The 13211-nt window shown below is 34.9% G+C and overlaps 1 protein-coding gene across 2 annotated transcripts; it reads left to right on the top strand.

Moving 5' to 3' along the window:
* Positions 1–367: 367 nt before the first annotated feature.
* Positions 368–899, top strand: LOC114620637 (protein tyrosine phosphatase type IVA 1-like). 2 transcript variants are annotated; one of them, XM_028766770.1, is made up of 2 exons: positions 368–737; positions 813–899. In XM_028766770.1, the coding sequence occupies exons 1-2, from the start codon at positions 402–404 to the stop codon at positions 897–899; spliced, it is 423 nt and encodes a 140-aa protein (XP_028622603.1). In that variant the 5' UTR covers positions 368–401. The 2 variants fall into 2 exon arrangements, with proteins under 2 accessions (XP_028622603.1, XP_028622602.1); XM_028766769.1 differs by having other exon boundaries at positions 368–899.
* The last annotated feature ends 12312 nt before the right edge of the window (positions 900–13211 follow it).

Genomic DNA, 13211 nt, shown 5'->3' with positions numbered 1-13211 from the left:
GCACGACCTCTATGCAGATAAGTGAACTGTAGAAATTCATTACTACTCCACCAAGAAGCCCCCATAGGAGTGGATAACCTGGACACAGGCGTGTTGAATTGAAATCTGCAGAGCATTTCCGAGAGCTCAGACCTGGATGGGGTAAACCTCAGTGCACTTCCTTTGTATTGCCTCGGTCTTACTGGATTGAAGAATCACCGCTTTTTGTTAGGAAGTTCATTTCATTGCCCGTTTCTCCTAATTCATACTCAAAGCACTGAGAATTTCAAGTGGAGTATATTGAATATTGAAGTAGACTTCAGGTTGTTTTTTGTTTTTGTTTTTTTGTTTTGAATCGTTTCTGTATTCAATTTTTTAATTCTTTCATAGCCCTTTTGGGTGTTTTTTTAAACTAAATTAACATGGCTCGAATGAACCGCCCTGCTCCTGTGGAAGTCACATACAAGAACATGAGATTTCTTATTACACACAATCCAACCAATGCAACCTTAAACAAATTTATAGAGGAACTTAAGAAGTATGGAGTTACCACAATAGTAAGTGTATGTGAAGCAACTTACGACACTACTCTTGTGGAGAAAGAAGGCACTCATGTTCTTGACTGGCCTTTTGATGATGGTGCACCACCATCCAACCAGGTTGTTGATGACTGGTTAAGTCTTGTGAAGATTAAGTTTCGTGAAGAACCTGGCTGCTGTATCGCTGTCCATTGTGTCGCAGGCCTTTGCAGAGCTCCGGTGCTTGTTGCCCTTGCATTAATTGAATGTGGAGTGAAATATGAAGATGCAGTACAATTCATAAGACAAAAGCAGCGCAGAGCTTTTAACAGCAAGCAACTTGTATCCGGAGAAGCACCGTCCAAAAATGCAGTTCTGCTTCAAGGATTCCAAAAGTCATAGAAACAACTGTTGTATTCAATAAAACTGGGGTGCCTGATGCCATTGCCTTGGAAGTGGAAATTCAGATGAGACCTGATTTGTCATACATAATTATTCAATGTCTCGGCTTACCGAATAAGTCTGCTGAAGCGCCACAGGAATATTGAAAACCAGTTTTAGCAGGCCACAAGCTTGACAAAATTGTAACCTCTATATTTGGGCTATGATCAACATGTTTGGACACTTAGCAAATAATTTTTGCTGGTCAGCATTAAAAATGTGCTTATTATTTGTACCAGTTGACCTTTCCTAAAATAAGGTATTGAGTTATGTCATTAAATGTACTCCTGTGCCAGAATATTATTAGTCTATAAGGAATTTAGAAGGAGTAGGTGCCAAAATACCCAGCACAATACATGTAGATTTTTAGCATCATACAGAATCCAAATTGCAGGAACTAAGACCTCTCTAGACCTTCCATGGTGTATTCCTCCAGTCATTTCAAACTCTGCAGGGCTTCTCTTGTTATCTGCCTGATCACTGTCTACATCTCCCACATTTACACCAGAATGCATCAGGCTTGCTTAGCCATCTTTTTTTTTAAACGAAGTATTGTGCTGATTATTTAATGTCTCTGTCTTTATGTTGTGCTGTTTTGAGAAACCTCCTTTTGAAAATCAACTTTGTTACATAAGCACATATCTTCAAAAAAGTCTCCAGACAAAAAGCCTTATAGTTAATTTAATGTTTGCACTCAGAGGTGCAACTTAACAGAGGGCCTGAAAAAGAAACAAGAGGAGACTAGTAAATATTTTTAGTAATATGTTGTCTTTGTCTTGTGCAGAGCATGTAGAGTATGCTCTTTAAGTTAGTAAATATTTTTAAGACATAGAGATACATTGTTGTAGCTACCCAATTCTTAATCAAAATTTTTGAAATTCTTGTGTTTTCCATGCCTATCAGAAGTTTTCCAACTTGTTTGAATTATGGTTTTCCCCTTCTCTTCCTAATCTCTTGCAAAAAAGAAAAAAGTGGGATCTGCAAATGAACTGAGCAGAAATATTTTTTACGCCTTTTGAGCTATGTAACTTAATAATTGGATACTTGATCATTTGTTTTATTATGTAATCGATAAAATGGTGATGTGTATTAATGTTAGTTCAACCATATATTTCTACTGTCTGGGGATGTGTGGTTATAGTTATGTGGGACACATAGTTTGTCAGTATTCACCAGCTTGTAAAAACTTAGTGTGAGAGCTTCAGCATCTAAATAAATGATGAAACACACACACAAAAAAAGAATATTTTTATCCTATGAATGTTGAAACTATTTTCTATATTTGAGGTGGGATTCTTCCCTATCTATTGCTATTATTTTTAATTATGATCTTTTAACTGTAGTACATATTTTCTGGATATTTTGTGTCCAGATTTAACATGTAACATTTTCTTTGACCAATAGACTGTGTTCTTCTACTGTATTTTCTATGACTGGGATCCTACCTTCTGGCTCCAGTATTCTATTGGTAATGCTTCTGTCAGTAGCTTCTTTCTTTTACACAAGTATTTGATCTCCAGGATATCCTCATATTTTTTTTTATTGCTTCATTGAGTGGTTTGAATATACTTGGCTCATGGGAAGTGGCACTATTAAGAGCTGTGGCCTTTTGGAATATGTGTGGTATTGTTGGAGGAAGTTCATCACTATAGGGATGGGCAATGAGTTCCTATGCTCAAGCTTGGCCTCATATAGAGAAAACCCTCCTTCTGGTTGCCTGCATAATATAGTCTCATTCTGACTGCCTTTGAATCAAGATGTAGAACCCATATCTTCCCTAGCATCCATCTCTGTATGCAAATTGTTGTGCTTCCTATCATTATGACAATGGACTGAACATCTGATTATGTAATCTAGCCATAATTAAATGTATTACTTTATAAGAGTTGCCATGGTCATGGTATCACTTCACAGGAATGAAACCTTAACACTCTTCCATTTATATGTTTCATAAATTAGACTATTTTATTCTTCCCCATCAACTGCTTGATTATAGTTTCCTGTATTTCTGAATGGCATTCATGTATTTACTATTTAAGGCCTACAACACATTCATAAAATTGAATTAAGTGTGATTTTCTTCCACTTCAAATGTGTTAGAAGATCAAGGGCTTGCTGTGGTTCTGGTAGTGCCATATTTCCATGGCAGGTGTTGATTTTGTTTTAACGCTGGCCTTTAGTCATCTAGGCTTTACCTTTTGTTATAGATTTATATGCTGATTTCTGAGTTTACCTTTCTTGATTGTATGTTTTGGATGTTCCTTCCATGCCCCTTTCTTTCTGTTTCCTCTTTGTCTTCTGGCCAGTGTGGCTTGGGATTCTGATGAATATGATTGTTCACTACGGGAGTGCTCTCTGAGATTTTTGTTGCCTATATGGCTTCATGGATTAAGGATGGAAACCTTGACTCTGGGATCTGTGCTACCACCCTGCCTTGGTGTCTATTGTGTATGTGGGCCCCAGGCAAAGCAGCAGGACTTTTGGACTAGAAAATTGAGAGGGTGGACTTAAGGCTGTTGCATGTTCTTTAAGGGGAGTTGACAAGCAAAGGCTTGGGACATGGTCTTACCTGTTTGCCTCGGGTGCTGGAATGCCTGCAGAAAACTGGCAGAGTGATTGGCCAGAAAATGAAATGCAGGGTACATGGTCTGTATCATGTAATTTCAATAATATACTTAGAGGCATCTATTAGTTACTTAAGTTGAATGAAATGCCTATGCCTGATATTCATTCCAGTCCAGTTTTCATATTTGTATGAGGGAAGATCACACAATGAATTCAGTGGCATGACTTTTGTGTTGGAACATAGACAGAGATAGATTCGCCTCTAGGTAAGGCACAGACAACAGACCTGTCCCAATAATGTATAACCTGGTGAATCAATTACTTTATTTCTGCTTTATGTAGAAAGATGGAAGAAGTGACTCCTGGAAAAGTATGGGTGTCTCAAGCAACTGCATCACCAAAGGCTTATCTCATCGTAGCTGCCCACTCTCAATTATCCAGTAAGCTACTTGATCCACAACTCTCCCTGTGCTGACTGCAGCCTGCTCTGCCAAAGATATTTCTTTTGTAAAGTGGGTGAAAGTTGAATCTTTCTTAGTGCCTGACTCTTGAAACTTTCACTATCTTCCTGAGTCTAATGAGCTTCTTTATTGCCCAAAGGGCAAATTGTCCAATCTTAGGAAAGAGCTACACAATAAGAACTCTCAAAATTCTGACTCATATTAATTGTTTTCAGTTTTATTAAATACAATAAGTTTATTAAGAAAGATATTTCAGCCCACAACTTATCTTACTTTTAAAAAGTATGAACAATTAGTTATATTCTCTTCACTATTATGTTAATGGTCAGACACTTTATAAAATATGAGTGCATATTTGCGTTTACTTACACTAAAAATAAATTGCAACATAGAAGTAAATTGAAGTAAATATAATCATGTTTATTAAAATTATTGAATTGTTAATTATAAAAATGTAATCATTGGCATTGAGAACATAGTTCATGGGTAAAACAACTGTCAGTGAATCATGGATTTGAGTTTGGATATCCAGAAATTATTTTAAAAAGCAGGCATGCTATCATTCTTATATCAGTGTTGGGAGGTTAAAAAAGGAAAATCCAATAAATTATGAGCCAACTAGTCAAGCAATCGATAAGTTCAGATTTTAATGAGACACGCTATCTCAACAAACAAGATGGAGAGTACCTCCTGCCACACAGAACACTAGAAAATCACAGTGTTGCAGTAAAAATGGTGCCACAGATTGCCCTTTTAGTGAACTAGAAGTTTGTGAGCCAGAATTGTGTAGTAGGAACTAAGGTGGGAGGAGTAAGGAGAGGAAAGGGAGGAATAGGGAGGAGAGGAGAAGAAGGAAGAGGTGGAGCTAGGGGAGAGAAACCAGAGAGAGGGGGGAAAATGGATGCAGATACTCACATGTCTCTTGCAGTCAAAGGTAGTTGGTATATCTAGGTTGGGTATTGAATTACACCTCTGATTGAGTGGTTATCTTGTTATTAATCATTACCAAATATATAAGACTTTGGTTAATCTTTAAGCATTAGAGTCTCATTTTTATACGGGGCCCAGGTAGATGGTTGGATGGTCTGGGCAATGAAAAGCCTTGCAGAGATAGCACACCCAGCCTTGGGAGATTGGCAGAGCCATCTCACATGATGGCGTCTCGTAGGTGGCAGGGCTGGTGTTCCTGGCTGGCCATTTCTAGCTGTGGCGTGCAAGTGTCCTCTGGCCTAAAAATATGGCAGCTGAGCTAGGTAGAGCTGCTGAAGCTTAGATAGTTGGCTGACGGGTGGACTATTTTTAAATTAATTACTTCAACAGAATTGTATTTAGATTTTTTAAAAAAGTGAAATTTAGTGAGTTTCAAGACTCTCAAGTATCCTTAAAAATTTAATCCTACTGATAAAATGTGTTCTGCTACATACTTATTTTCAGAAAAGCCATTGTTAGAATAGTTAAAGTTTTCATTGTATTTTTACATTTACTTTTTTGTCATTAAGTAAAATGTGAATGTATGTGTTAAGAATTTAAAACCAACTCTGAGCAGCCTGCTATCCCAGGGGGACCTCCATTCTACTGCTACCACTCCTTCAACACTTTCAGACTTACGAACCTTATAGGTAAGCTTCCATTTCCCTATAAAACTTCTATGTTTTCTGAGGCTTCTGGGCCAAATCAAGCTGTCCTGAGAAGTCTGCAATCCCAGAGGTACCTCTGTTCTCCTACAGTCTTTCCTCCATACCTGTCAGACTTCTGAACCATATACGTTAACTCTCCTTCCACCACACATCTTCCTATGTTCTGAGCACACTGGGACAACCCAAACTCCCTGTAAAGCCCCCTATCCTAAGAAGACCTCCACTCTTCCTCCATCTTTCCTCCATCCTTCCTCCATCTCCACCATACTACTAGGATACCATCAGAAGCTTGCCACATCAGGAGCATGGTAGTTCACTCCCTTCCCATACATACCACAACAAGAACATCCAGGAACCACAAACAGACAGGTGTCTCAAGGTCCCAGGGATATCAAAATCAACAAGATCCTGGGCAATAGGACATGCCCAAAGTATAGCTATCTCAGTAAAACAAGTCCTTTATCTTCTAATACAACTGAAACCCCAGAAAATGACCTTAAATAAAATCTTATAAAGGTATTAAGGACATTGAAAGTGGAAATGAATAAATCCCTTAAAGAAATACAGGAACACACAATCATACAGATAAAGGACTTTACAGAGGAAACAAGTAAATCCCTTAAAGTCATACAGGAAAACACAACTAAGCAGGTGAAAGGAATAAATAAAACAGTGCAAGACTCAAAACTGGAAGTAGAAGCAATAAAGAAAACACAAATCAACAAAACACTAGGGATTAAAAAATTAGAATTAGAAAAACAAATGCAAGCATCATCAGAATACAGGATATAAAAAGAAAATTTCAAGGATAGAAGATACAGTAGAAGAAATTGATACTTCAGATAAAGAATGTAAATCTAAAACATTCCATACACACAACAACTAAAAATAAAAGACACAAATAAAAGACACAGACTAAGAAAATGGATACAAAACCAGAATCCATCTTTCTGCTGGAGACAAGAAACATATCTCAGCCATAAGGATATATAATACCTCAGAGTAAAGACCTGGAGAGAAGTTTTCCAAGTAAATGATCCCAAGAAGCTAAATGGAGTAGTCAATCTAATATCTACTAAAGTAGGCATTACACCAAAATTAATCAAAAGAGACTAGGAAGCACACTTCATAGTCATCAAAAGAAAAATCTGCCATTATAATAGCTCAATTCTGAACACCTGTGCCCCAAATATGAGTGTACCCACATTTGTAAAAGAAACAATGCTAGAACTTAAATTGTACATTGAACCCTATTAGTTACTAGTAGAAGAATTGGATAACTGACTGTCAACAAATGAAATGACACCAGACAAAAACTAAATAAAGAAATAATGAAGCTAAAAGTCATTATGAATCAAATGAATCTAACAGACATCTACAGAATATTTCACCCAGGCCCAATATATATACCGTTTTCTCAGAATCTCATGAATCCTTCTCTAAAACTGTCCACATAGTCAATCACAAAGCAAGTCTCAAAAGATAAAAGAAATTTGATGCAATGCTTTGTGTCTTATCAGATTACCATGAATAAAAACTGGACTTCAACAACAGAAACATAGGAAAGCCTACACAATGAGGCAAATTAAACAACTTCCCACTCGTTAACCTCAGGATCAGAAAGAAAAACAGAAAGAAATGAAAGAAATTGAAGACTTTTTTGAATACAATGAAAATGAAGGCTCAATGTATACAAATTTATGCAAAACAATGAGAGCAGAGCTAGGAGGAAAGTCCATAGCATGAATTGTTTCCATAAAGAAATTAGAAATTTCTCATTGCAACAATTAAAAGTATACTCAAAAGCTTTAGGGAAAAAAGAGTACTATTACTACTGTTGTTGTTGCTGCTGCTGCTGCTACTGCTATTGCTGCTACTATTACTACTACTAAAACCATTTCCACCAAGCACACACACCAAAAAGATATAGATAGCAGGAATTAAACAAAATCAAGAATGAAATCCATCTGTTCAAAACAAACATAGAACAAAACAACAAAAACATGAAAAAGAAAAGAAAACAAAACAAACAAAAAACCAAAAAAAAAAAAAAAAGCAAACAATGAGCTGGTTCTTTGAGAAAGTGAACAAGATAGACAAATCCTTACCCAAACTCACCAAGAAATAGAAAGTAAGCATCCAAATAAACATTTATAAGAAATAGGGACACATAACCACTGATGTTGAGGAAAATCAAAGAATCATTAGGTCTTCCTTCAAAAGCCTGTACTCCACAAAATTGGAAAAATCTTGATGAAACAGATGATTGTCTAGACAGATACCATTTACCAAAGTTAAATCAGGGTCAGGTAAACTACTTAGTAGCTCCAGAACCTATAAATAAATTGAAGCAGCCATCAAAAGTATCCCAACTGAAAAAAAAGCCCTTGGGCAGATGATTTTAGTGAAGCATTCTGCCAGACTTTGAAAGAATTTCTAATATCAATACTCCTCAAATTATTCTATGAAATAGAACAGAAGGTACACTCCCAAACTCATTTTTTGAGGCCACATTCACAATAATATCTAAACTATGCAAAGACTCAATAAGATAAAACCAATTTCTCTTATGAACATTGTTGCAAAAATACATGATAAATTACTTACAAGCTATATTGAGAAAGATATAAAATAAATCATCCATAAAAACCAAGTAGGGTTCCTCCCAGGGATGCGGGGACAGTTCAATATACAAATTTCCCTTAACAGAACCAGCATATATACAAATTGAAATAAAATATCCCATGATCCTCTAATGAGACACTGAAAAAGCCTTCAATAAAACATAATATCTCTCAATTTTAAAAGTTATTAGAGAATCAGGATACATGGTACATACATAAACATAATCAAAGCAATGTATAGTAAGTCGATAGCTAATGTCAAACTAAATTGAGAGAACTGTAAAGCATTTCCACTAAAATATGGGACAAGACAAGGCAGCTCACTCTTTTCCTATATACTCAATATAGTACTTGCAATTCTATCCAAAGCAATAAGACCATTGAAGGAGATGAAAGAAATCTAAATTGGAAAGGAAAACAAAACAAAGTATCTGTATTCACAAATAAATGTCCATATACACAAGAGACTCCAAATATTCTACCAGAAAATTCCTATGGCTAATAAACAGCTTCGGGGAAATGACTAGCTACAAAATTATCACAAAGAAATCAGTAGCCCTTCTTAACACAAACGATAAATAGACCAAGAAAGAAATTAGTGAGACATGACATTTTGCAAAAGCCACCAATAATGTTACCAAGCAAGGGAAAGATGTGTATGACTAGAACTTCAACTACTTGAAGAAAGAAATTGAAGAGGACATCAGAAGATACAAAGGTCTCCCTTGCTCCTGTATTGTGTGATTAACATAGTGAAAGTGAACATCTTACCATTGCACATTCAATGCAATTCCCATCTAAATTTGAACAGAATGTTTTGGAGACACTGATACAGCAATTCTCAACTTCATATGAGAAAAGTAAAACAAAACAAACAAATAAAAAAGATAGCCAAAACAATCCTGAGCAATTAAAGATGTTCAGGAGGAATCATCCCTGACATCAGTCTGTACAATGGTGCAATAGTGATAAAAACTGCTTGGCATTGGTACATATATATATTGGTACAGACAAGTTGATCAAAGGAATTGAATTGAAGACTCATATATAAACCCATACACCTATGGACACTTGATTTTTGATAAAGAAGACAAAACCGTAGACTGGAAAATTGAAAGCATATTTAACAATTGATGTGTTGTACTAAATTGTGGTTTACATGATGAAGACTGAAAACAGACCTATATTTATCACCCTATACAAAACTCAAGTTCATGTGAATCAACGAACTCAACATAAAAACTGGACAAACTAAGTTGCATATAAGAGAAAGTAGAGAAAATGTTAATCACCTATTTAAAATAATGACATGATGAATTTTGCAGGCAAATGAATGAAAGTCAGAATATCTCTTTGAGTGGGGTAACACACTTCCAAAAGGACGTGAATGTTATGTAATCACTTATAAGTGGCTATTAGCCATACAGTGCAGGTACCATCCTGCAGTCCACAGATCTAAACAATCTCAAAAAAAAAAAAAAAAAAGAGGATGCTTTACCCTGATTTAGAAGGGGAAATAAAATAGTCATATAATGCAGATAGAGTAAAGGAGGTAGAAGGGAGGTGGAATGGAAAGTGGAATCAGGGCTTCAGGATCAGGTATCATGAAGGACAGGAGTATAGGTAGATGACTATGTAAATGAATGGAAATTTGCATCTGATGGGGTACTGAGGTTGAGAGCATCTCCATTAATAAATTATAAAAAAATCACATAAAATTAAAAATACATGATAATTACTAACGTAAAACAACAAAGGTTCATAGTATTAAAGAAGCATGTCTCATTTTCATTCCAATCTGATCAAATCACAGTAATGGCCCATGATGAATTTACTAAGAATCGTCCCCAGAAATTACATATGAAAATAATTCAGAGGTTTTTCTCCTGTGGGTAGCAGCCCCTTTGGAATTTGTTTGACCATTTTACTGGATGAAATATCAGATATCATGAATAACAGATGCTTAACTGTCCAATTTATTACATCAAATGTTTTACAGTTATGGGGTAGCAATCAGATAAATTTTATCATTGGTGATCATGACAACATGAGGAATTGTAATTAATGTTTGCACCATAAGGAAGTTTGAAAACTCCTCATTTAAGGAAGGAAAGTTAAGGATTTTAATTTTGAAGTGAGGCTAATACCTAGCTTTCCGCTACACCCACAAGGTGCTCAGAACACTGTTTTCTGCCTTTAGGTGAAGAGACTAATTTTCTTAGATCACTGAATTTATTAATACTCTGCATTCTTTTGGAGTTTGTGTGATTAAGTTAATAGCATATATGTTTGACAGAGATATAATAAAATACACAGTATTTAGGACATTAGGAGGCTACTAGTCTATTGGGAAAAAACTTAAGTACTCATTAATTTCATTTATTTATCAAGTGTTTTTAATGAGAGAGTAAAACTTTGTTTTTGTTCCCTATCACTAGTCCATTGAATTAGCTATCATAGTGAATACTACTCTATCAACAACTGTCTTGTACTAATTAACTTGTAATGTTATTAGAATTTCACCCAACAATTTAAACTCAACTTGATTATCATACTCTATACATTGAAAAGCTTTTTGTTCTTGGTTGGAGCCATGTAACATCTGGTCAATGTCTTCTATATTATTTCTTATATTTTGGGAGACAATCTTTTCCAAGGCATCCTTGATCTTTGTCTTATGATCAGCAAGTAGAGTGTATTGTTTCTGATTCTCTAGCAGAACCTGAGGTAGATATAATTTATTGAATCAATGTTTACAGTTTTAAAGACAAAGATTATCCTATTGTATTTTTATAGAATTTACTAAGATAATAAAGGGCAATGAGCATTTCAAGATGCACTGGTATCCTTTCACCAAATGTTGGAGAGGAGCTATTCTGGACTATTTCACATATTTGAAGCAAATTTTCCAAGGCTTCTCATCACCAAACATTCAGATATTAACCAAAAATATTTTAGTCTATTTGCAAAAATTAAATTGGTCTGGTGAAGTGATTGTTTTTCATTTTGTTCAATTTAGTAACAGTAATGTAACTACTAACCAAGTAGCACTGTTTCAAATTTATACATAATCTTGTAATTTATGCATGTGGGAATTGAGTTCAGGGGTAAAACAATGCAGGCCAATTGTCAGAACTGGATCTAAGGTTGAATTTCTGCAACAATTTGGAAGCTCATGATTAAGAGCTCTATTGAAGCACATGTAAAATTCATTATATATATTCTCTGATAACTTGGATTAAGTTACTCACTTGACCATGAACAACGATAGATTACATTTGAGTTTTATAGGTCTTTCTTCATAGATCTCATCATATGGTACAGCAACACTCTATGTCTATTACTTATATGTATCTAATATCTGTCTATATACCCAAGAACAGAAATCATTTCATTGTGCTTGAGCCAATGGACTGAACACATTTACAAATTTCTTGTAGAAAGAATATGTTAGCTAGTAATATAGAGTCATTTTATTTTATCTAAACCAACATTGTCATCCGCATTCTTTTTCTATTAAACTCAAAGCCAAATGTAAAAAAAAAAATCTTTGCAGAACAGCAAAATAAGTTTTCTTCAGAGTAAAAGAAATACTAATATGTGATTCTTAGACTATCTTCTTTGGAGACAAAATAACTTTTTAAACGGTAAGTATGTTTAGTTGCTGTCCTTAGAGCATTTGTAAGGATGCAGATATTTTTAAACTTATTGAGAATCATATATAAAATGTACCACATTAACAGAATGTATATGGAATGAACATTACATCAGCAATCCTATTAAAATACCATCTGTATTCAAAACAATGTATGGTGTATTTATCTCTTGAGATTGAGGCATATCTCACATGCTGTAGAAGTTAAAGGATAATTTTGTTCTTTGGTTGATTCAATAAACTTCATTCAAAATGAAACTTTTCATTCTCTGATAGATTTTTCTGCCCATGTCTCACATTTCACCATAGGAACAATCCACCAGAATACATGCTTCATGTTTCAACTCAAGTCTTCAAGCTTTGCAACTGAATGCATCTCAATTCACTTAATTTCCTTTTTTAAGCCTGGTAGGTACCCTATACTTATATTGCTTCTCCATTTACCAGTGTCCAGTTATAGGTCACTGGAAGCCTGATGATGGAGTAGATTAAAAACTTACTATCTTGTCTTCAAAGCCCTGGTAAGTGCTCTATGTCTCCCTCAAAATGCTGTTACCTATAAGGCCATTTAGGTTTAATTATTCTTAAATACTGTGAAATTTCACGATTTTTAGTTAGAATGGAGAAGATAATATATTTTCCACTTACCCTGCTTTCAGGCAGCATTAGTGGTAGCATCAGAGTTATGAGAAAAAACATTACTTGGAATGAAGTCATGTCCAATTCTAAACAAAGAAGAGTATTAGTTGAAACAAACACTGCATTGGCCAAAAAGGGTTTTAAAAATTGATAAATTATGTCCACCCAAGTAGTTATGCATGATAAATTACTTAAAAGTATAACAAAGGATGATATACCATGGAGGGTCACTGTAGGTTCCTTGTGCAACTTTGCCTTTAATAGAGATGGTATGTAAGCTAAAGGATGTTACTGAACTTAGTTGTGCATACGCAAAGGAGGAGAATTCCTTGTGTACTTCTGCACAGATCTTTTGCTTTGTCCTCAAAGGGGAAATTTTCAAAGAAAAAAAAAAAACAATTACAAAGACTTGACAGTTGCTTTTCACAATGTACTGTTGTATATTGTAGTATTCTCAGTTTATATATTTTACTTATATTGGACCTAAATGAGGATACTATGGGTGTGATTATGTAGACACAAATGCACAAATTCCTTAGTAAGCATTTCATAAAGAACAGTTGTAGGTTCTGTTTCTTTTATTTAATTCTTGAATCTAATTTCACTTTGTTCCTTCAACAAAAAGTATAAACACAATATAAAGTGTCACTATAGATAGATAGATAGATAGATAGATAGATAGATAGATAGAT

This window comes from Grammomys surdaster, unplaced genomic scaffold (genome assembly GCF_004785775.1).
Source record: "Grammomys surdaster isolate TR1022 unplaced genomic scaffold, NIH_TR_1.0 169, whole genome shotgun sequence".
Lineage (NCBI taxonomy): Eukaryota > Metazoa > Chordata > Mammalia > Rodentia > Muridae > Grammomys > Grammomys surdaster.
This window is presented reverse-complemented; position numbering and strand designations above follow the sequence as displayed.